Source organism: Chlamydotis macqueenii, chromosome 2 (genome assembly GCF_036417535.1).
Source record: "Chlamydotis macqueenii isolate bChlMac1 chromosome 2, bChlMac1.mat, whole genome shotgun sequence".
Classification (NCBI taxonomy): Eukaryota; Metazoa; Chordata; class Aves; order Otidiformes; family Otididae; genus Chlamydotis; species Chlamydotis macqueenii.
In genome coordinates this window covers 82,296,414-82,322,771 of record NC_141557.1, presented here as the reverse complement: position 1 = coordinate 82,322,771, position 26,358 = coordinate 82,296,414, and the positions used below count along the sequence as shown (strand labels likewise).

Genomic DNA, 26,358 nt, shown 5'->3' with positions numbered 1-26,358 from the left:
TTTGCCACGTAAAAAAAGAAATTACCAACACTGATGTAACAGGAAAATTCCTTAGTAGTTGATTCTATCAAAATGCATAGTTAATTTTTTGATGCAATTCTTTGATATGCATGTAAAAGCCATATTTACAAACTTCCACATAAATGTTCTGCCATACAGTCTTTTGCAATGCTTTGAGCTTAAAGATTATGTGACCTGATACTTTGATATTGCTGGTTGCTTTATTTCATACATAAAATTACAGTGATAAGATAAGAATAATTTTGGAATTTACTTACTGTTAAAAATAAATGTGAAATGTGGTCTTTTGACACTTTTGCTCTGATTAATCCATTCCAAAACCAAAAAGATTGAGGCCATAAAGAATATGTTACATAGAGGCCATAAAGAATACGTTATATAATCAAACTACTTCAGGAACTGGAAGTGTTATAACTAATACGACAGGGTGAACTAATTAGAGACTTCCAAATAGTCAAGCTAGTTCAAATATAGCCACATGACACTACACTCTGCTTTATAATCACACTCCAAGTGTTAGCCATCTGTTTCAGAAAATCATTTTACTGATAGCAGCTTCAAACATTCAGAAATACTAAAGCTTCAAGCAAAACAAATATTTGAAATCACTCATTAATTATCTGTCAGTGTTTGTAGACCTGAAATGTTTCCAACAAATGGATAGAATGAAAACTGTTATAAAATAAAAACTCCTACATCACAAGGTCCAAAATGTCTCCCAATGAGTATCTAACCACTGCTTCACAGAGATAGTCTGAAGATCTCTCATAAAGACATAAGCCAAACAGATAATTACAAAGAGTACCTCCTAAGAACAACAAACACATAAGAGGATAAAATTCAGCAACACGAAGGTTAGATAGACTATAGTACAGACATTTATTTAGACTAGTGTTGGAAATTGGAAATGTTCTATCTAAACACTAAATCGTTGTAAACTTTATTACTGGGAAGTAGAAGAACACCTAAAGACTCAATTGAACATTTCCTTGGGCATTGAAGAAATTTTGATAGGACATTAAAAAAAATAATGTGGGATGGATATACAGTGAATTTACAATTCTTTATTGTACACTATGAGTCTTTCTCAACCCTCTAAAAATCAGTTGGGTATTAGGAACCCTGAGGTTCAGGTACCAGTCTGCATTAAAACTGTTGCACCGAATCTGCCTGAGCTGAACAGATTTTTCCTATGGTCCCAGCATCATAGCCTTCCAGGAGCTGTTGTAAAGCAGAAATTTCAAACAGTCTTGGGTATGCCCTAAATCATTCTAGAAGAGATGCTTGGTGGCTTACAGATCAAGATTTTGTAGAGGTTGATTTGGTTCTCAATTTTTATGTTAACATTCACTCCGATGCATTCACTTAGCTATGAAATGAGTAAATTAATACTCTTTTACAGTCAATGTATTGTATAGCACAGTCATACAACTTTGCAGGACTTTATGGTAATTGAAACATTGTTCAAATACATATAGGCAACCTTCATCTTTCAATAAACTGCATGGCTTATCTGTCATTATAGCACAGAAACAATTTATGGATCTGTAGAACAATTTACTTCTCATATATTAGCCTACAGACAAGATATAATGCTGTGTTTTACTCTCAGAAAAACATTTTTTTTCTGTCTTAATCTCTAAAAAAAGTATGTCAGTATTTAATGTAACTTAACAAGCATGTTATTCACTTTATTTTATTCATTAATCTATTTTGTTGATAATTTTTACTTACTTTTCTAGATTGTAATATGTCCTCTTGAACAGTAGGAATTACTTAACAAAGGAATGGAGGAGAGGCATAATACTGAAGTAACAGAGAAAAAAGTAAGTAGTTGGCCTGCTTGTTATTTTTTTATCCAAGTTACAGTTTCAGTAACACGAGAATAAATACTGCTCAGTGACAAACCAACAGATGCATTCATTCATGCCGTACAGCTCGTACACTGGTGCCTTTGTCTCTCTACTAGCAAACTGATAAGCACAGCAGCTGATTACCTTAACATAAAATACCAACACATCCTAAGTGTATATCAAAGTGTCATGTGAAGAAAGTTTGCCTGAACCTACAACTAGCTAAATATTCAGTTCTGAGCCAAATTGATAAGGTGTGGGTTATAAATGTACAGTGAGCCAGGCTCAAAGTCTGATGATTATGAGCACAAGATTCAACTGGCAGCCAAGTAACAGTAGTTGTTCAGGAATCAAAACCAGTGGCAAATAGTATTTAATGTCTTAATTAACAACTTGAATGATGGGTTGCAGGTACTCACAGCAAGTGAGTGGACAATATTAACTCGGGAAAAAGTGGTCAGCATGCTGGAAGGCAGGGCAGCTGTTCAAAGGGACCTAGACAAGATAGAGAAATGGACTGACAGGAACTTCACAGCTTTCAGTAACAGCAACAAGGACAGAATAGTGCCATTCACCAGTACATGCACAGGCCCAACTGCTAGTAAAGCAGCTTTGCAGAAGAGGACCTGAAAAAGACCTTTCAAAACTTGTATAGACAAGGCCCTTAGGAACTTGATATAACTCAACCTGCTTTAAGCAAGGGTTTGGGTCAGATGGCAATCTGGAGATCTACATGAGACTATGTTCCCAGCATTCATGAATTTATGTCTCATGGTTTACTGTCAGTCATCTTTGATAACACTGAAGTGTAACTTCAACTGTGAACTATGCTTAATCTTGCTTGGTGTCTTTCTACTACAAAGTTACTCTTCATTCACAGAGCTGCTTGTTTTCATTACACGTATAGATTAATTTGAATTTCCCTTTTGAGACTGCAGGTTTTTTAGAATTTCATTTCTCACAATATTTATTGGACATTTGTTACATCTTTCTTTACTGTGCTTACTTTTAATATAATAAACCAGAAGAGCAAGTTCAGGACCATCTAAGGAACCTGAAGGTGCACAAGTCTATAGGATCTGATGAGATACATCCACAGGTCCTGAGGGGACTGGCAGATGAAGTTGCCAAGCTGCTGTCCATCATATTTGAGAAGTCGTGGCAGTCTAGTGAGGGCATGCCGATTGGAATAGGAGTAACATAACCTCCATTTTTAAAAAGGGAAACAAGGAAGACCCAGGGAACTAGAGGCTGGTCAGTCTCACCTCTGTGCCTGGCAAGGCCATGGAGCAGATTCTCCTGGAAACTAAGCAAAGGTATATGGAAAATGAGGGGACTGATGACAGCCGACATGGCTTCACTGAAGGGCAAATCACGCCTGACCAATTTAGTGGCCTTCTATGATGGGGTTACAGTATCGGTGGACAAGGGAAAAGAAACTCATGTGATCTACCTGGACTTGTGCAAAGCATTTGACACTGTCCCATATGACATTCTTGTCTCTAAACTGAAGAGACATGAATTTGATGGACAGACCACTCAGTGGATAAGGAATTGGCTGGACGGTTACACTTAAAGAGTTGTGGTCAATGTTTCAAAGTCTAAATGGAGAACAGTGACGAGTGGCATTCCTCAGGGGTCGTATTGGGATTGGCCCTCTTCAACATTTTCGGTGACATGGACAGTGGGACTGAATGCACCCTTAACAAGTTTGTTCATGTCACCAAGCTGTGTGGTGTAGTCTACACACTGGAGGGAAGGAATGCCGTTCAGAGGGACCTTGACAGGCTGGAGAGGTGGGCCTGTGAGAACCTCATGAAGTTCAACAAGGCCAGGTACAAGGTCATGCACATGGGTCAGAGCAATCCCAAGAACAAATACAAGCTGGGCAGAGAATGGATCAAGAGCAGCCCTGAGAAGGACTTGGGAGTGATGGTGGACAAGAAGCTCAACATGAGCAGGCAATGTGGACTTGCAGCCCAGAAAGCCAACTGCATCCTGGGCTGCATGAAAAAAAGTGTGGCCAGTAGGTTGAGGGAGGTGATTCTGCCCCTCTATTCTGCTCTCCTGAGATCCCACTTGGAGTACTGCGTCCAGCTCTAGAGCCCCTAACATAGGAAGGATGTGGACCCATTGGAGTGAGTCCGGAGGAGGGCCATGAAGATGATCAGAGGGCTGGAGCACCTCTCCTATGAGGAAAGGCTCAGATAGTTGGGGCTGTTCAGCCTGGAGAAATGAAGGCTTCAAGGAGACCTTATTGCAGCCTTCCAGTACCTAAGTGTGATTTATTAGAAAGATGAGGACAAACTTTTTAGCAGGGTCTGTTGTGATAGAACAAGGAGTAATGGTTTTAAAACAGAGGGAAGTAGATTCAGACTAGATATAAGAAAAAAAAAATTATTATGAGTGTGGTGAAACACTGAAACAGGTTTCCCAGAGAGGTGGTAGATGCCCCATGCCTGGAAACATTCAAGGCCAGCTTGGAGGGGTCTCTGAGCAACCTGATCAAGTTGGAGATGTCCCTGCTTCTTGCAGTGGGGTTGGACTAGAAGACCTTTAAAGATCCCTTCCAACCCTAGTTATTCTGTGATTCTATGATTCTAAACTTTATTTTAATCCATTATCATAATGAATACAGTAACTGGTATGATTCCAGACACTTAGTCAATTTTATATCTACTGTCTTATTCTGAATATTCTTTTTGATGACGATATCCCTTTCATAGAGCTAAACTAAGGAAGATATTTTTAAGATATGTGTTTGGCTTATTCTTCTTCCCTGCCAAAAATAAATGCTATTGCACTTTCTAAAAAATATTTTAATTTTGAGTGATGCTATTTCTTATTTGCAAATATGACACTAAAACAATCTTCCAAACTCAGGCATATTGCTTACCTTGAAACTCTGGAGAACATAACTCTTGGGCCAATTTTTCTTAGATGCAATAGATTCCTTTGGCTGGAGACTTGTGCATCCCCATGCTCATACTTTTTACATCTCAATGCAAACAAGGAGTCATGTTTCTGATTAAGATTATAATCAGTGATGAGTTTATGTTCCATGCAACTTTGCCTTTATAGACAGTAACTAAAAGTATCTGTGAACTTTCTGACTAATTCTCAGAGATCCAAGTATTCTGGCTTCTTGTAAAAGGTGTGAAGTTTATGCCACTCTTGAGTAAAAGTAGAAACGAAGAAAAATAGATTTCCTGGATTTTCAGATTCAATACTTTCCTGTAGGTATTCAATACCCAAATACATATTTTCTATGCAATTGGTGTGTGAAAAACAACACATATACCCCATAATCATCACTAATGAGCAACTTAATGGTTGGACGTGATCTGTAGCAGTTTCTAGAGCTGTGTGCTGTTGAGCATATTCTATACCATTTACGGGGGGACCACAGCTATATGAGGCAGCTTGGCTTAGCAGAGAGCAATAGCAACACCTGTAAAAGGGATACGCTCCATTTGGATTGTGTTTATTTTTGTTGTTTCTTTGTTTTTCTCTGGCATTAGCACAGCTAGGACTATGCTTCCATTGGGGTTTAGGTTCTGAAGAATAACTCTTATAACGGAGTGGCCCTGCTCTCAATTCTCCACTCCATAAACAAACAAAATAAACAACCAGCTCCCTACATTTCCAAAGCCATTGCTGCCTCATTCAGAACTCTTATAGAATACTTTTTTTCTTCTGTCCAAAATATTTAAAACTTTTTTTTATATGTATAATCTATGTAATTTATAATCCAGCTTGTACATAGAAATCCTTGTAAACAATACCCAATTAAGTGAAACAAAAAACACTGCTAGACTCCATCCTACTGTTAGGAGTAAAGTTGATGCATTAAGCTGGCATTAAAGCTTAGCATACGTAACATATATTTTCTATAAATATTTAGTCAGACTTTGGCATAAATATATTTTTGGCCCTACCAGCTTCCCTTTATATTTGATTCTGTAAACAATTCTCTGATCAAGTTTTATTGTTGTGAATTCTTGTTAAAGGAGAGTTTTAAAATCAGATGCTTAAATATTCTTGAAAAGTATTACAGTTACTTCCTTTAATTTTTACAGTTAAAAAAATCTGATAATGAGTATCACACTTATCTTGCTCAGGAAACAGAATATTATGAGACTTCCTATGTGATCAAATGCCGTTAAACAACTTATGTCAGTTTTTAATGATAAATGAAAAAATTTGGTAGTTTTAACTTCAAACATTGTGCAAATATGAGAATATATAAATCTTCTCACAAACAAATAGAAAAATAAGAAAAATTAAACAAATCATATTACACAGTATTTGTCCAGTCTACGGAAACGTATTCAAAGACACGTATGCTTTATTTCTTATATCTTAACTCTCTTAGATATTTAATGTATATAATAATCTCTTAAGTAATGTGTTCCTCATCTCACAAGTTCATCTCTTTAAGCACATCACAGATTAACGATTGATTCTAGCATGTTAGAAAGACACAATATAAGAGAACTTTTAGAAAATCACATCACTGAGGCTTGTCTCTTATAATGGTCTGTTTCCTCAGGACATTATTGATGCTAGCTGTTTTTAAACAGCCTGTTGTCCTTGTGCAGCAGCCTTACTAGGCAGATGGTTCTGAATACTTCTTCTGGAGAATCATATTTCTCCAGAAGAAGTATTCAAGAATGTGTCAAGAGACAACTGCTGTTAGTCTTAAACATAAGAGAAATATGATTTTCTTCTGGAGAAATATGAATGTGTCTCTTGACACATTCAAGTCGCACACTTTCACCAAGTAATACAAGCATATAATAGCATTTTTTCTATTTACATCAGCTCCTGGCTGTCGGAGTCAGAAGGAAACTCATGTTATGAAAATTGACAGAAATAGAAGCTTGATAGCTCCTATATACCTGCCCCATGTTCAGTTTCTGATGTGACACTTCAGCCATTTCTAAATAAAGAACAATTAAGGTCAAGGAGCTTGGAGATTTATTTGTGTTTATTCTCTGTAAAGGCAGAAAATCAGTTTACTGAACACCAGCTGTACTTACAAAGGAAATGTCACTCACTGGTCATTCACTTTGCAACCTGAGCACACAATTTACGAACAAAGTTACTTGAAAAAAGTCTCCATCTTTAAGAATATGAGAGAAGCAGAATACTCATTAGCTCCACAACTATTCCATGTGACTATCAGGTGAATATGTACTGTAATAAATTTTAATAGTCATTTACCGTAACTTAGGATAAAGCTTCTAAAATGTATACACCCCATGAAATGCATTACCAGATTTTTACAGAAACCTTAAATACAGTCCTAACAATATTCTTAAACAAAGAAAATCTTGCTACCTTTCTTTCTTTACACAAATAACTACAACTTGTTAGATGTATATACCATTATAATTTTTAAGTCTATACTGAAATCGTGTTTACATCTGATCAGCCCTAACAGTTACAATTTCTAGGTTACAAGTAATTACTTCTATGTGTTTTTTTATATTAATGTTCCATTGTTATTTACAGTTTCCTAATAATACACTAAAAAGTTCTGGAGTAATCTGTATGTGTCGCATTAGCTGAGATTAGCACGTTGGGCAAGAATTCAATTTCACAGAAAACTCTCAGTATTAACCAGAGCTGTTTTAAGAGCACAGCAAAGGGAATTCTCTTTGAATAGCCCTTACATTTTCTCATGAGAGTTCACCCTTTAAATCTTATTCTGTTGACTCAATTTCACAGCAGTCCTAAAAAAAGAAGATACAATTAATTTTTAAGTAATACCTGTTTTGGACTTAAAATAAATTAATATAGGCTGCTGTATTTCCTTATCATCTAGAAGTATCTAATTTCCTGGTATTTATCTTGGCATGTGTATATAAGTTACTCATTTTATCTTTTAATGAAACAGTAATAATTGCCTTTCAATAGATTGATCATGCACACCAGTCTTCTCCTGTCTACTGTTTACACAAACAGGTGTTTCTGAAGCCAACTTTGTCTAACTAAGGAAGAATGATCCTCCCTAAATCTTACAGATGGAAAAAATAATCAAATAATATGATTCTAATCTGTATTTTTTTTAGACATCCTGGAACATATATGTGATTAAAATTTTTGGTAATACATAAACTAGAATTCTAGTTAGGTTAGTACAAAAAACTTGTCTGTGGAATACAGGAATGAGTAAAATGAGAAAAAAAAAACTTCCAGGATGGTAACCTCACTTCTGAAGAAAGAAAATAATGTTATATGCAGGAATAATTCTTTGAAGAACAGGAATGTTAGGGTTCTGCACAAATCTAGCTTTAAATCCACTTTCTACATGTCCCTCTAGTCTGACTTAAGGTCTTATTAAAAGACCCAAGAATCTCTTTAGCAATAACTGATAGTTCAGAGTATTCAATTGCAATACATTTTACCTTTACAATATTATAGCCAGTAGCTGTTGGGAATAGTCACAAAGGTGTGAAATATGAAAAAGGCATTTCATATTAAATAAGCAACATTTAAATGTAGAACAATTTCTGGAATAAAATGCTCCGTAATACTCCCTGGACACTGGACCATCATCATCACATAAACAACACAATGAATCATAGAATCATAGAATGGTTAGGGTTGGAAGGGACCTTCAAAGGTCATCTAGTCCAATCCCCCTGAAAGGAATCTAGATTACTAGGTATGAACAAAACCTATGTTACAAAGGTGCAGTTGATCAGATGTCAGCAATCTTAAGACAAATCAGTTGTCAAGTCCTTTTCTTGTTTTGTTTTAGATCTGAGTTTCCTAAGGACACACAACTCCTGTAACAATTTTAATTCAACAGTCTCCAGAAACTTTGAAATCCTGTCCAGTTTCAGAAAAATCTAAAAAAAGGGCAGAGACCTCAAAGATTTTATGATTCTACAAGCCTTTTAACAATTGTTGGTTGAATAGAGAAGACCTGCTGAAAGAAAATCTGAGAAAATTCCACTTCACTCATCTCATTTGGCATCAGCCAAGAGGCCCATCAGCAGGGAGATGGCTCTGGACTAGTCACCACAGGATGACAGGAGAGCGTTACAGTGCATGGCAGCGGGGAGTAAGAGGATGTAGACAGTTAGATACGGGGATCATAGGAACTGGACGTACTATGTGGAACTGTGGATACAGAAAGGACTGTATTGGAGTATAAATTCTAAAAGAAAATGAACAGCAGATATCTTTGCAATTGATTAGCTAATGAGTTATATTAACAAGACCAGATAGTAGACGTCTTACCAGCACAGAACAGAGTTAATGTCTGCCTCTGGGATGTGATCTTACTTTTTCAGAACTAACTGTAACATTTTCATACAACATCCCTACTTCAACATGGTTGTGTGCTTTTCATACAATGACATCATAAAAAAAGTGAGGCCAACTAACTATGCATATAGATAATTTCACATTATGTCTATATACTGCCAGGAAACAACCAAACCTCAACAATTAAGATTTATAAAAATGTTTTAAGCCATTACTTATATTTAAATTCTGCTTTATCCTAAAGAATTGACCTAAGCATATCAAAACCCCAAATCTACAAATGGAGTATCAGGGAAATAATTTCTTTGTAAAATTAAACTCTAAACACAATAACTAAAGATCTCCTACACACTGTCCAGAGTGTAATCATTAGCACTTGATGTACAAAACATGTCGGCAGAAGCATCTGCCTAGTGTGATTACCTTGATGCAATCAGAATCTATTCATCCTAAACAAAATCAGAGAGAATTAACGAAAGAAAAATATACAGAAAATTCTGATGTAACTCCAGGCTGATAACAGTGTCATCAGTAGATGGAACATTTTCTATCAGATTACTGAAATAAATTTATGACTATGAAATTAGGGCTCTCAACCATCAACCAAGTGGATCCATGAGTGGTAAAACTAACAAGAACTGAGAGATGCTGATTATTGAAAAGCAAAAATCTTCCAATGCAGAGCATTATCTGTCAGCTTACATTAAACAGATAATTCATTTATAAGTGGACTCTCTAAAGAAAGGAAATCTGTGCTAATGAATAAAAAGAAATCAGTATTGTGCAAGATGCACTGAAGTAATTGATAAACAAAATGTATTTGAGGTTTCAAGTTATTCTCCTGCTGAATTCACAGCCCTGTTTCTACTCCTGAGACACACTACTGTGTTTTGCAAGTAGAATTTTTCAGCTATGTTTCCTGTTCCAGAGATTATCATTACCATGTACTTCAGAACTGACACCATCAAACTGCTAAGATTATGTGGTGAAGTTTCATACTGTTCATCTGAGACTTTTTGGTATTTTGGAAAACTGCAGCTCTTCTGTTAGTAATTTCTTTGAAAGAAAGTCAGCTATACTTAGAGTGAGTACAGGAGAAATACAGTGAATTCATTTAAAGCGATACATTTATAACCTCTAAGTTTTAGATAGATTTTTGAAGTGTTTCTTTAAGGTGGACAAATCCTATATACCTTACCCCATAGGCATCTCTACTGAACGCTGATCTACCAAAGCCAAAAAGATTCAATCTTTTAAATATGTACAGTAAAGCATATTTCTAAATAAAACAAATAATAAAAGCATCAATCAGATATGCTTCCCAGCATGTTCTCAAGTAAAGTACTCATATAGTTAGAGTCAGATTCAAAATTCACAGATATGGTAATGGAGAAAAACAAACTAACCAAAAAAGAGTCTGCAGTTTAGCTGAGGCACAGCCTGTCCAAAGGGTTGTATTCTTGGTGCATGCAGTTTTAGTTAGCACTTCCCTTGAATTCAATTTGGAATGTGAAAAGCCTCAGTAAATCTCATTTAGCATTTCATGTAATAAGGAAATTGAAGATAAATTTAACTGAAAATCATGGCATAAAAAGAAATGAGAAGAAAAATAAACAATGAAATTATTTGTATTAGTGCAATATTAGTGTATTATTATAATAGTTCATGATGGTAAGATGGCCTGATTTTACATCTTCTATACTTTTGTTCTCTATTACTAACATATAGCTACCATTGTTTTGCAAAGGGTTCAAATTACATTTGTTGAAAAGGAGTAAAAAAGCAATGTTAGTTTCACACTGGCTCTCCCCAGCCTCCAAGGGAATGAGGGAGAGATAATACAACAAAAAGCTCAAGGTTTGAGATAAGGACAGGGAGAGCTTGTTCAAGTTACCGTCACAGGCAAAACAGGCTTGACTTGGGGAAAATTATTTCATTTTATTATTAATAAAACCTAAGCAAGATAATGAGAGAGAAAAAAACCCCAACCCAACAACAACAACTTCCCCCCCACCCCTCCCACTTCCCAGACTTAAATTCATTCTGTACTGTCTCCACCTACTCTCTCCCCTGAAGTGGCACAGGGGGAATAGGGAATGGGTGTTACAGCCAGTTCATCACATGTCACTTTATGCCACTCCTTCCTCCACAGGGGAAGAACTCACATTCCTCCCCTGCTCCAGCGTGGGGTCCCTCGCTTGGGCTACAGTCCTTCATGAACTGCTCCAGTGCAGGTAATTTTTCCATGGGGTGCAGTCCCTCCAGAATGGCTGCCCCAACGGGCCCTCCACAGACCACAGCCTCCTTCAGGCATCCACCTGCCCCATTGTGGGGTCCTCCACGGGCTGCAGGTGGATCTCTGCTCCTCCATGGGCTGCAGAGGGACAGCCTGCTGTACCATGGGCTGCACCACGGGCTGCAGGGGAATATTGCTAGGAGGAAATTTACTCCTCCCTTTCCTTCCTCACTGACCTTGGTGTCTGCAGCCGTTCCTCTCACAATAAATTTTTCACAATCAGGCTCAGGCAGGCGCCTCTCATATTCTCTTCTCTAGTCTAGTCTTCTCATCTCGTCTCATCGCCTCTCTTCACTTCGCTTGGCCGAGCCAGGCCCAGACAGCTGCCCGGTGGGAGACCAAAGGGTGAGGGCCACAAGACTCACACCTCCGTCTCTCTGTCCATGCTTCTATTTTATTTTCTCATTCTTAAATCCATTATCACAGAAGCATTATCATGTCAATTGGCTCAGCCCTGACCAGCAATGGGTCCACCCTGGAGCTGGTCGGGTCCACCGGACAAAGTGGAAACTTCTAGCAGCTTCTCAGCTGCCACTGTAGCCCCTCTCTTCCCTACACAAATCCAACACATAGTCATAACTGCGGTATAGGAATTCTGTGTAAGGAAAGATAAAGCAGATGTTTGTACTCCAGAAGATTTGTTCTAAGATTAATATTCTATGTTAAAAATTATAAATGTTAAAATATTTGTTTTTATTTTGCTTTGTTATATAATGAGTTTTCATTAAATGTGAAATGATGTTTTGCAGTTTTCAATGTTATTTTTTTTGCAGTTGTTAGAATTATCCCTTAAAACATGTAGAACATAACCTGAACATTGAATATTTCTTCCATTTCTGAAAATAAATATAAATACAGATGAAGAAGTATATGTAGGCTAACCTACAGTTCTGCCTGCCAGGCAGTTTAATATCTGAAACCTTCAGTTCAAAAATAAAAGGCCAGTTCTTGAAACCTGATAAGTAGAGATCCATTTGTCTATGAGTTTGCAGGAAACTTAGGACATTTTTTCTACCTTAACTATTTTAGATATTAAATTTGTTCAAATATATGCCTTACCTTTTGCCTTTCCAATAGTTAGGAAATAATAAATAGAGGGACGGATGCAATGACAATTCTGTGGAACATAAAACTAAATATACTCTATTTAAGACTGTGTTTCAAAGGCTTTATGTTTTTATCTGTTTGTGAGGCACAGAAAAAATATTAATTTCCACAATAGTTTCAATGAACCTTCTTAGTGCTTGACCAGATTTTACATAATGTGTATTGCCAGGCAGCTTTGTCTTTCCCCAGGGGTTTGTGATCTCTATTATTGTTTATAAATCTTCTCGTTCAAACAGCTTAATGCATTTCCCAGTGGATATACCTATACCTACTAGTCCATTATTTTCTACAAGCGATCACGCAATGTCTGAGTCCAGATTACAATATTCTTATTAGCCTTGAGCCAGTCTGCACAGAAAAGCAGGTTTAGTTATGCAATTACATTCCAGAAGACTTTTAAATAAATTGTTGACTGAATTCAGAATTCCTACAAGACTTCAGCTGCCGTGTCAGATCAATGTGCACACAATGAGTTGGATAGAAATAAACTATTAGTGGTCATATAACATAGACTAAGAGTATTCTAGCATATAGTTTTCATTTATGCATGTCAGAACATTCAGTTTCACATCAGCATCGACAATTCATTTAACTAGGATAAAACCAGGCTCTTCTGTAGCTCAACAACAGTGAGAAAGAGCTTAGGTTTTGACCATCTGTAACATAAAAAGTGATCTTAAAAGTTCACATGGGTATAGAGAAAGAAACAGAAGAAAAAAATTGTTAGATGTGTATGGAAGCAGGCAAAGGCATGCTGAATTCAGTCTTTCAATGTGTTACCTTTTGTTGCTGTCTACAATGGGAACAATGTAATTCACTTGTGGGATCAAAATTGTTATTGAAACATACATTCAAAAAAAGACTGGAGAATATCCCACATATGACAAGAGTATTTGTCACCCATGTCACTCTTACTCAGTGTTTAATTGAAAGAAATCTTCACTGGTTTCAATATTCTAGTTATGCCATATCTGTGCTTCATCTGAAAACACTGAAAAACTGAAAAATACTGGTGAATCCAAACACTTCACAAGCTGGCTTGTCCCATGAATTTGAACACTAATTGGATTTCACTAATAGCTTCTTACTTCACGGAAAATCAACACAATTTTCAAATCAGTTATATACTGAAATTGTACATACTCTGAGGAAACCTGGGCGGATTGTCGTTGACATCAGTGAGCGTGATATTTACAGTTGTTGACCCTGACAGCCCTCCGACCTGCCCAGCCATGTCTTTGGCTTGAATGACGACGGAATAATGCTCTCTGGCTTCCCTATCCATGTTGTGCAAGGCAGTCCTGATGACTCCTGTGATGGCAAGAAAGCAAATAAACAAAAGAAAGATCAGGATTAACTTGTTCTAGCAAGAAGAAAGGCTGAGGTATGGCAGATTTTCTGGAAATGCAAAGCTTTTCTACAATCAAAATAAGATGACTTTAGTTGTCTGTTTTGTATATATATCTACATAAATGTATATAAGTAAATAAATATCTATATATAAACTATGCCAGATGCTGCTAGACAGTCAACTTGCTTGAGGATATGAAGAAATTAAAATCATATATATGAAAAGCACTGTTATATTAATAAATAATTAATCCAACTTATGTAACATTCCTAGCTGAAAGGTACATTGCCAAAACTCAAGTATTTTTTCATATATTATAACTGTTTAAACAGCTACTTAATAGAAATCTTAATGAATGGAAACTCTTTACCCACTGAAGAAGACACAAAGTCCTTTTATAAGAGAAGTTAATTTCTGAATTAGAATATGACATACCTCTTAAAGCTGCCCAAAAGCTTAATTGTCTTATTTGACAAATCTCAAAAAACTATACTTTCTTGATACATGCCAATCATATACATTTATGTGCGATTTACCTAATACTTGTCTGTAAAGTTAAAGATCAGCTTTTATTGTTTTTACTTCAGGACAGATAGTAAGATAAATTGAGTGATCCTAAAATTCTATTTATTTTTATCTGTCACCACCAGAAATTTTTCTAACATTTAGTCAATTACTCATGCAGAACAAAAGATTAGAACAAAGGAGGAACAGTCAATCCTGTGGGCTCAGTTTCAGTTATAGAACATTTTTCAGTTATGACGATGCCTATAAATTAGCTCCTGCTAATTTCTTTGATTGCACGCTGACAGAAACTTCATGGAGTTCAATAAGAGGAATCATCAAATTTTGTGTCAGGGAACTAGTACATGCTATGGACAAACCAGCTGGAAAGCAGCTTTTCAGAAAAGGATCTAAGAGGTCCCCAAGTTGAACACAAGCCAACAATGTGCCCTTGCAGCAAACAAGGCCAACAGCACTCCAGGCTACATTATGAAAAGCATTGCCAGCAGGTCAAGGGAGGGGATCTTTCTCCTCTGCTCACTACTGGTAAGGCCACATCTGGAGTGCTCAGTCCAGTCGTGGGCTTACAGATACATAGGAGACATTGATAGACTGGAATGAGTTACACAGAAATAAATACAGAAATATGTGAAATGCTAAATTTATTAATAATAAATTTTCTTTAAAAAGGCATTTTTAGCTTAACCTGATTTTGGACTCTCAAACTGAGTGGCTGTTATAATTAGCAAGAAAAAACACCATAGTATGATCAGATGTTGCTTCTGGGTAAATTTTAAACACATAACAGCCATTAACACAAAACAATTTAAGAGGAGTCTTGCTCTTCCAGACAAACTGCTGTACAGTGTGATTCTAAGGGTTTTTGATTCCCACAGTAAAAAGTGATTTCCAGAACACTGCTTTTCTTGTACTTTAACATTACTTTCTTTGCATTTCTTCACTAAAACCATTTAGCCATTGTTTAACCATTGTTTCCACTTTATTCTGAAAACAAATCACACATAAATAAGTAGAACTATCTACAAAGAATAATATTTTAAAGTACTCATGATGCTTTGGAATGATTTTAATACAATTTTGCAGCATAAGTTCCTTTTAATCGGAAGTGTAGGTTCTGGACAAGCTGTCTAAAAACAGCATGCCAGTCTCTTTTAGATAATCAGTGTATTTTTCCTTCAAATGATTCAGTCAGAAACAGATTTTTTTTTTCACAAATTTCTCCATGATATACTGAAATTAACTACAATTTATACATACGATAAGAGAAAAGCACAAAGACATTTGGATAAAAGGAACTACTGTAACTTAAATGTGCAGTTTCATCAAAATCTGGTACTACTGTTCTGAAATTCCATTTTGCTGAAAAATAGAAAGATAGAAAAGTATTACAATTAAAAATGTCCTGCTTTGACATTTTTCAGATAAATTGCTTCAGTTTTTCACATTGAAACTAAATTTATTGGAACATTTTATGTTTATATATATGCATGGAGGAAGTATGGGATTTTTAAAAAAATATAATTTAATTTCCATTTGAAACATAGCAAATTTTACATAGTGGAACATCTCTCTTCTGTACAATCTTCATAATTACACTAGTCACTTACATTTTTAAACTAATTTAAACAAACAGAAATTCCTCTGAATTACAATTTCTTTCTTCTTTTTTACTTCAAGGGATATGGTACTGAATCAATTATTTTAGACAGTTAATAAGGATATATGGATGAGTGATCATTTGATCTCTCTGTCTTGCATCAGATTCATCTTTACTGAAAACAGAGTAAAGGTGAATGTGCAAGTTTTTAATTCCAAAAACTTGCATCCAAAGTTTAGAATAAGAACACTGGTGCTGAAAGACAGAAGATAAGGGAAGATTTACTTCTCTGCCTGTTCTTGCTTGTGTATACATACATCCTAAAATTATATCCTCCATATGAGGTATGTAACTACCGTGCAGACCCTAATGCGCTATCCTTGTCACTAGCAGCTCCACTAACTCTTCTGGCAGTGTATCACTAAAATCAAACATAATTTCAAATTACTGTAGTGAGTCCAAAAGGTGTAAGGAGAACTTTCTTGTTTGCTTTTTCTAATAAGTTACTTTTAAAGTAGAATTTTCCCTAAGTATCCCCTCCTATACATCCCATAAGAAGACAGAAAGTTCATATTAAGGAAGATGTCTACCTGTCTAAAACGGTGAGTGAAAAAAAAAAAAAACGGAAAAATAAAACTATCATAGGCTTTTAAAATATAAACATAGTCTTAATTTTGCCTCCTATTTGTTAGCACTGTGATCCTGTTAACTGAGTACTTTTCAGCTGTGTTTCCATAATTTATTCATCTTTACTAAGAAAGGAAAGCAAGAATAAATTGCAAGAGGTAGACAACATCACGGGGACACTCCATTCTGTTTCTAGTGTTAAGCAGATTTTTATAGAAGTTTGACTACTATGTCAAAAATCAGGTACAACTTGTGGAGGTTTAGATATATCAGAGGTGAGAAGGACACACAGCTCTGGACCTCTGGTCTGCTGAGTTTTGTCATATATAGTTCCATCTTAATTTTAAGTGAGATGTGTTTTCCCACATGGAAGGCTCTCCTAGAACACATTTTTTCTTCTAACTTCTTATCTGAATTTATTCACCTCTAAATCCCATGATTTTTTGTTGTGGTTAGTGGTTTTTGGGGTTTTTTCTGACAACTTCTACAGTCTTGAAAAGCACATTTTCCAATTTGAATTTATCTTCCTTGACCATGGATGACCAGAAACCTAACTATATTCCAGATGAGATTTTTATCACCACCTTTTCCTCTAGTGACACTTCCAAATTAATGAGACCCGAGTTACTATAAAATCATAGAATATCTCGAGTTGGAAGGGACCCATAAGGATCATTGAGGCCTACTCCCTGCTCCTCACAGGACTAGCTAAAACTACACAATATGACTAAAAATGTCATCCAGATAGTCTTATAATTAGTCCTGCCACATGGCCTTTACTATATAATACTCTTAAATTTCATTACATTCTTCTTGCTCTTACCCTCAAAGACATAAGCTTCCTCTGTACTGAAAATTCCTTCATAACTTTTTGCAGTCAGGAAATTTCTTCATAACAGTCCTACATTTATCCTCAAAATATCAGATAAAATTGACCGAGAAGGATATTGAGAAGTCAAGCTCTGAAAAAAGATTGAGATGTCTACTACCATGGAAGCTCCTTTTCCTTCCTTTTACCCAACACCTCTGGATTTGAGAAAGCTCTAAAAATAGGTTTATTTTTGGTAAGTTTTACTTCCTTCTCCACTCAAGCTCTACATATTCATTCCTGACACTGAACTGCAGTCAACTCCTTTTTTTTCCTCCAAGTTTTGTTTAAGATACTTTTATGCTCTGCAGCATCTGACAGTGTGTTATGTTGTCTTTTTTATCATTCTGTGAAGAACCATTTTACTTGCACGTAAGAAGAGCTACGACAGAAGGCTCAACTGTAAATTAGACTGAAAAAATCAAGGCTTTTTAATTCAATTGCAGACAATTATTAAGAAAATATCTACCATAGCCAAGTGCCTAACTATGCATTTACCAAAGTATTCAATTACGTACTTACATGCCAGTCTGGTACACTTAAAGTAATCTGTCTTATTGCTTATACAAAATAAGAACTTATTTTAGATTCAGTAATGACTGTAGAATTTCAGTCAGCTTTCTCTTACAGCCTACTCCTGCATGATGTGTGAATGGAACCTTCCCAGAATAAATCGTGGTTCACTTTGACATTTTGAGCTCAAAGGTTTTCTACTTACTGGGGACAAAAAAAAAAAAAAAAAAAAAAACACAAACAACCAAAATCAAACAAACCAAAACAACACCTAAAACAACTCCACTTTAATGATAAACTAGTTTGTCATGGGCAAGTTCATTTTTTTTTGTTTGGAAAACTTCCGTTCAACTGTTGGATCATGCATCTAGTCACTAGAGATTTTCTGAAGGGCTAGTAGTTCATTCTAGATCCCCCATATTGTAGTTTCTTATATTTCTGTCTTGTCAAAATCACAGTCACAAAATAGTTCAAATACAATTTTAAGTAACTAATTAAATGTGTGATTTTACTAATTACTGAAGGAAGTTAAATGTTGCACATAGTAATTTCATTAATATATTCTCACTTCGAATAAAAGCTCTATTTTTATCACTGCTTTGCTTTAGTAACTCAATATTCTAAATATATTGTATATATTAAAATACATTTCAAAATTTCATATTTTTCTACCTCAAAATAATTAGTCATATCCCTTTTAAGACAAAGAAATAAAGTTTTTTTAGGTTTTGCATATTAAGACAAATACTGAGTATGTGTAAGTCAGCAGATGCATTTCTTTTTACTTAGAACCTCAAAATAAAGTTCACATTTAGAAATCTCAATAGATTTTTACTTGGATTTGTGATGTAGTTCAAAATATAACTGTAAACAATATGTGCAATACAGAAATTTTGGTCATACTCCACATTCTGAATGTTTCTATAACACACATGGTTTTAATCTAGGCCTTTGAGTCAGATCTACTTTCTATAACTAACATGATACATTTTGTTCCTTTACAGGAACATCACTAGGCACTTCATGGCTAAAAGTCAAAGCACTATAGAAATGACAATTAGTGGTTAATTTTCTTCTATGGTCATGATTATAGTACTGAAAGACACTATATCCTCTATTAAGGAAAATTGTAATTGAAATAAAATACATGAATCCAACATTGAAAGACAATTGCTGTAATAAAATAGAAATTGCTGAAAAAAAATAAGTATATTTTAAAAAGAAAATAGTAAGGTTTTTTAAAAGGTTAGAATAGTGTTAATTTGGTATTAAAAGAAGACAAGGTTAACAAGACTGATTATACTACAATGGATACCCCAGGGGAAAAAATCTATTCAATTTACTATTATAAATAATGCATTCTCAAAAATCTAGATGAGTAACAGCCTGAATTTACAAAATGAAAAAGTCTTGTACTGTACCCTCCTGAAGTAAGGAATCTGAAGAAAGCTTCACTGACTGAGTGGAAAATACACGAATATATATGACAATTGCATGGATGTCAAATATAATTACAGTACCTTTCATTGTTTTCATAATGTAAAGTATACTCAAATGAAATAAATTAAGAATTTGCTGCCATGCTGCCTCCCAGGAAGCAGACTTTAATCTGCCATATGCAATTGCTGCAAATCAAAGGAATATCTGTTGTAGAAATACCATAGTAGCCACCCTATTTGAGCAGGAAGCTGTCATTTTTTCTCTTGGCAATAGTTAAAGCATATGTATACAGATGTCAGGTTTGTCAGGTCTGTTGCAGTTAGTATGGCTCACAGTTTTTTAAAGTTCCTCTCAACCTGTTGTATACTGGTCTAATAAGCAGGAGAAAATTATCAGGGATGTTTTTCCACTAAAGTGTTGTACTTGTCCCATTGTCTTCAGATTGTTGCTATTTACAAATCACTAAGCTATGGAAGAGATATTGTCTGGATTTAGTGGTAATGGATTGTTGGTTTATTCCACTATGATTGTTGTCATTCCTGTAAACACCAGCTTTTCACTTTGGCCCAGCCATGTGCATCAAACTTTTCAGAAAATTAATCCTTTAAATTAAACTGACTTTTTTTTTGGTGCAGATATCATTATGAAATCACAACTCAAACTCTTTTTAAATACCTATGTCCTATGTGGCTTTATATGGTTGTAAAGGTAGAGATGTTTCAAATACAAGGAAGTAGATTCAGATGTGATACAGGGGAAAAAAAAATTTACAGTGAGGGTGCTGAAACACTGGAACAGGTTACCCAGAGAGGTGATGGATGCTTCACCCCTGGAAACATTCAAGGCCAGGTCAGATGGGGCTCTGAGCAACCCGGTCTAGTTGAAGATGTCCCTCGTCCTTGCAGGGAGTTTGGACTAGATGATCTCTTAAGGTCCCTTCCAACCCAAACTAGTCTATGATTTTATGATTCTACGTCTTTTCATTTGTTCTGTTGAGCTGTAGAAATATGGTTCTGTTGTCCGAGGATCTCTGTGCAGCTTGGACCACAAAACCTGAGTTTACATGCACAACTCCAGTGGTATCTGGCAGGCTGTATGGCTGCCACTTGAAGTACTATGTATGAATATTTTTTTTTTTCTGTGTTTAAAAGCAGAAAAGAAGAGTTAATCATGATGAGTAAAATAGTTGTTAGATTGTAATACCGATATGATAGAAATACATTTTAACAGAAAGAGTCAGTGGAAATGGAACAGAATGTGGTGCTTCTGTCATAGTCACAATAAAGTGAAATATATAGTCATTAGATTAAGTTTGGTCCAGCAAGACATACAGCATCAATTCTTTGAATATTTTCTAGTCAACGGAAACCAGCTTATATAACCATCTATGCAAAATGGGCATGAGCTGGACTATAAGAAAACAAGTGGTCTTCAGCTGCTGAAAATATTTTCAGATTCTCTAAAAGAAGTCAGCAAGGGGCAGCCACCATTTGACAGCCCAAGAGGTAACCCCTGAACATACCAGATGGGAATTAAGTACAAGAATCTTCTCAAAGGAAATCCTATTTGACAAGAAAGAGCTTAAATCTATCTGAAAACCACCTGCTTACATTCACAAGCTTGGAAATATCTTTCTCTTAAAATAGAAATAGAATTGACTGCCAGTATCAAACACTGCTTCTTGTAATGTAACTTACCTTTCAGCCTACATTAAAATGTATTTAATGTACAGTTTGAATGAAAATGACAAAAAAAAAGTAGATAGTTGAAGGTTAAAGCTGCTAGTATTTCAAAAATAATCCAAAGCTTCTTATTACTTCTTTCAAAATGGAAAGAAAAATAAAGATGACGCCACAGACCTGACTTCATATATGTCATCTACTATTATTAAATTAGACTTTTACAGTAATTAAATTTAAATTTTTGTCTTTAATAAATTCATTATAATGTATCTAAATAACTGGAGATAGTTAACATAGTTGCCCATTATGTTGAATAATATTGTGCTTTCTTTTTAAAGTAGATCACCTCAATAAGAGGAACAAGAAGAGAGACTGATTATAGGCATGACAAAAACTCATTCAAATAGGGTCAAAATGATGCCTGGCTAATTAAAAATCTGAATGGCACATACAACCTTGGAAAGATTCCAAATTTGGACAAAATTTCATGTGCTGACTAATTTAATTAGAACTAACAGACAGGGTCTAGACATATGGTTCAGATTACCTGTTAGCAAGAAAGCTTACTTAGCCAACAGGCCAAGCATTTACATGGTGGTTGTGTCCTTTTCTCCATGTGATACTTATTCATTACACACCCATGACCATTCTACTACACTGCAATACTTCATTGGCCTGTGCATAACATGTTAAGGACCTTATAGCAGTGTTGCATAATTTATAAGTAATTGTTGTAAGCCATTTGGAGTGCAACTTTACTCAACATTAAAGCATGCTTATTTGTAAAGTGCAAATGAATTACAATGAGACTGGTGTCAATATGGAAACATGAAACACTTTTTTTTTCATGTATCCTATGTATTTGGATTAAGACAAAACCACTTCTGCTTGATGTGTGATGATAATGGCCATGCAAGCTAATGTCTGTTAAAAAGCAAATCATTAAATTCCACAATCAGTAAAATACCATTGGTAAAAATTCTTCACTTTGGAAGTTACTTTAGCGCTAGCTTTAGTACATCAGAGTGTAAATATATATATGTGTATATGTTACTACAGCTACCTTACAAATATGTTTAATTGGTTTTCTTATAGGTGCTTGAATGAAAAATCATAGAAACAAAATATTATTGTAATATTTTCTGAAAAAAAAATTTTTAACCAACAAAAATCTATAAATTCATTGAATGCTTAGTATTTGTAACAAAATTTCAATCTATTCTCACAATGAAAAGTATTAGTTCAAATTCTGCATATGAAAAAAAATGTGTAAGTGCACTCTGGGTAAACTGAACACTGATTAAGGAACCACAGTAGATCACAAATAGACATTTCTGAATGCTGAAAATACGTCTGTGATAGCATTAAATGTACCACAGTTTCATAACTGTCTGATGCACATAAAAATCCTGTTATATAGATAAAATTTAAAGAAATCCTATAATAAAACTTCTGACATATGTGTTCACAAATGTTATTTTCTTTCTCAGACTCAACACTCACAAAATCTTTGTCTATTAGGTGACATGATAGGTAGCTATTGACTTCTGTTGAAATTCAATTAGGATTTATTGACCTGAGAGTTAGATATTGATCTAGTCAGAGAAAAGATAAATCTCTACCTAGAGATACAATAAATCTTACAGTTGGCTGAAAACAGAAGTCCATGTTGTTCCATTGTTACAGGTACACTGCTATCAAGAAAATGACCACTGAATTAGTGAAGTGGTGTAGCTTCTTTAAAAGAGGCACCCTCACACTACGATAAATTAAAAAGCATCACAATAAAGTCGCACAACACATGAAATATGACCACACCATGACAGGACAAAATTTTATAAAGTTTCTCTTTTCGATTTGACTGAATACATTGTTCTGCCAGGTGGTCAGCCTCTGCTGGATGTATTAATATTGAACACTTCTTGATTTGAAACTGAAGCTTGCCCACATTTGAAATTATTCTTGATTTAGACAGAACTCACATTTGAAAATACAAAGGCTGACTCTTAAAAGCTCTTACTGAAGCAAGACATATTTAGGAATAACTCCATATACATCTTGTCATCAACCTTGGGAAAATCAGGACTTTGTCACAGACCCCACGCACAGTGAGGCAAGTTATGCAAGTTTATGAACCAAGTTACAAGTCCCACAATTTTATACATTATTTTATTACAAACTGCTACATTGGGTACTGTAAAAAAAAAAAAAAATCCTTTTCCCTTTACCTCTTCCTACCTATTATTCTCATCTACAATCATTGAAAAAATTCAATAATAGCCTTTGTTTTCTACCTTATGGTTTCTATTTTTCTTTGAGAAAATAAGGAAATATATTAACTTAGAACTTGATTTCCTTGATCAATCAGCAACCAGCTTAATAAACTACAGTAATCTACATGACTTTTCTGATGAACACTGTATTTATATAGTTGCATGACAAATGTACAAATCCGCTCAAACTCAGTTTAGATAAACTAAAACATAGATCTGATTAAAGAATAAGTGAGCTTATGTAACTGGGATCTTTCAAGTGCCTCAAACTTTTATACTATTTCGTTATGCATTGGCAACATAACATACTGTAATATTTCAAATCTGCACTGGATCAACATTAGCTGTTTAAATCTACAAAATTTCCGCAAGGAATTTTTTACTAACTGGAATGACGTGTCAAAATTATTTTAGGATATTATTGAAAGTCAGTATTAAAAATCAAAGATGAAGAGTTGAAACACAGGGTTTTTTTTACAGATAGAAATATTGTAAAAATGTAAAATGTAAAAAATGAAATAAAAATGCTTGCAAAATTACACCTAGCTTTTTGAAAGAATGTTTTCCTAAAAATTATATTTTTCAGTGAGTTTCCTTGTCTGGATAATTAATTTATGATGTACACAGGGTGATAAAACATACAAACAGCAGTGCCATAGAGCTTTTTCTCTTCTTTAGGATTTATCTAGGGCAAGTATTTGCCTTATGTGGTCCTGGAATAAATCAAAAAAGTGGACTTCAGTATCCTCTGTCCTTTCTAAAGGACATAAAATTTTCTAAAATTATTTCTATTTTCTCCATTTCACATTAAAATTCCATAGTAAGATAACATAGACAAAAGATAATAGGACTACATTAATTTACAATTTGGTAAGAGTCAATGACTGTTCCTTAACATGATTGACCTTAAATGAGATTACTATGGTACCTTCTAATATGAATGGCAAATAAAAAAAAATATGATTCACTCTTCTGCTAACATTTAGGAGGAGTAAGAGTGCTTTTAAAAGTGCATAAGGAAGTAAGCTGCTTGTTTAAAATACAATCCTTCAATTCATTTAAGTATCTATCCCAAGGCTAAATTATTCTTCTTCACTTAATTGTTCTTGAACACTATGTCACAGGCTAAATAAAAGCCCTCCCTTTCTAATTATTATCACAAAATTAAACTGAGATTCAGAGCAGTACACCAGTTTTCACTCTGAATTTCCTTCACCATTTTTCTTAAACCAAATGAAACACAGAAACTTATTATTTTCCTGGTGTTTCCTTTGTATATGCCCATAGAGGAAGTCTTTCCTCTAAATTTAATCTACAATAGTAAACATTTGTCTGTATGTGCAGCTCAGTTTTCTAAATCTACAGAAAGACATAAGGTAATAAGAAACAATATACCTCAAGCAATGTGCACGTACCTACACACATGGTAACTGATACATAAATTAAAAAAGTGTTTCATCTCATGTACCAGGCAAGAGCCAATAAAAATCCCTCACACCAGGACAGCTACAGTGAATCCTAATGAGAATGGATAAGAGCTTTTCCTGTGCAGAAAATGCAGCAATTATGGCTTGCCATGTTTTGAACTGTCAAGTGGTTTTTTTTCTGTTCTTAAAGTACATAAATGATGGTGAGCAGTAGCTCACATTGTTGATCTTGATCTGGTATAAATCCACATACTTCAAATAAAGATAATGAAATTATGCTGATTTACATTGGTAAAGAACCTTATCTTTTATTTTTAGGCAAAAAGCTTCTTACCATTATTAAGGCTAAGCTGTCAATCTAGTAATCTAGTTGATGAGTTTTGACTCTGCAGGTATTAATTGTGAGGGGAGCTTGTATCAGGGAAGACTGTCTTATATGAGCAAGGTGTTGCTGTTACAGCTCCTGAGAATCTGGCCAATAATTACACTTTTTTTTTTTTTTATACCATGATGTTTCTAAAATCACACCTGAAAAATAAATATACATTTGTGATTTTGTGTGTTAGTGTCAGAAATAGGAAACACAGACTTCATCCCTATTTGGGCCATTTACTTCTTTTTAGGAATAGGCAATTCAATTCAAATCTCTCTACCTCTACTTCCAATCCACATTTTCTTTCATGTTTAAATTTTAGACTGTCCAGAGTCTTCTACCATCTTATTTTATTGGCAAAAGCCTAGCGTAAAAGTGAAGCCCATTATCAGTTACAGGTGTAGTAAGTAGTGCTCTAATATACAGCAAGCAATATCATAGAAAGAGACTTTATAAGCAACGTGTTTCTGGTAATACCAATTTGGTGGAGAAATTTAGAACTACATCTTCTGACACAAGCTATAAGTAAATCAGCAGTGGGAGTGTAACCGAAATAAAATTCTGACTGCCCAGAGCTCAGCTACTGTAAATTAACCCAAACGTTGAAGAGTAAGTAAGCCTAACTCAGGAAATAACTACAACAAACAATGCACTTCCTGTAGGTAATACAGTATTTGCAAAACTTTGTTGTTGTAACTCTCAGGAAACTGAAAATTAAAATGAAGCATATTTTAAGGTATTTAGTATTTTAATAAATTATATTCTATTTTATACAGTATTTCAGTAGCTCTGCTAGTTATGTTAGAAAACATAACTTCCAATATATAAGTGACCAGAAAGTGGAAATGGTGCATAGCATCTTCTTTAGCACGTGTAGACATTGTCCATTTATGCCAATAATATCTTCTTAATTTTGATTAGGACTTGTACACTTCTAAAATTCATTTTTAGTGAGGAACATTTTCCTGTATATAGGGCAACTGCCAGCATGATCTCAGAGGATATAGTATCCTGATAAATCCTTTTTAATACTTTCCAAGACTTTGTAAAAAGTTGTTTTCTGGTTGTTAGGAGTCTGAAGAGTAAAAAAACATATTTTGACATGCATAAAATTTTTGCATGGT

The 26,358-nt window shown here is 34.8% G+C and overlaps 1 protein-coding gene across 4 annotated transcripts in view; it reads right to left on the bottom strand.

Moving 5' to 3' along the window:
- Window positions 1–26,358, bottom strand: part of CDH18 (cadherin 18) — a 168,627-nt gene that overhangs the window by 49,247 nt on the left and 93,022 nt on the right. For all 4 annotated transcript variants that reach the window (XM_086741982.1, XM_086741980.1, XM_086741981.1 and 1 more), the window contains exon 4: window positions 13,702–13,869. In XM_086741982.1, the coding sequence (XP_086598108.1) occupies window positions 13,702–13,869 (168 nt within the window). The remainder of the gene's footprint in view (window positions 1–13,701; window positions 13,870–26,358) is intronic.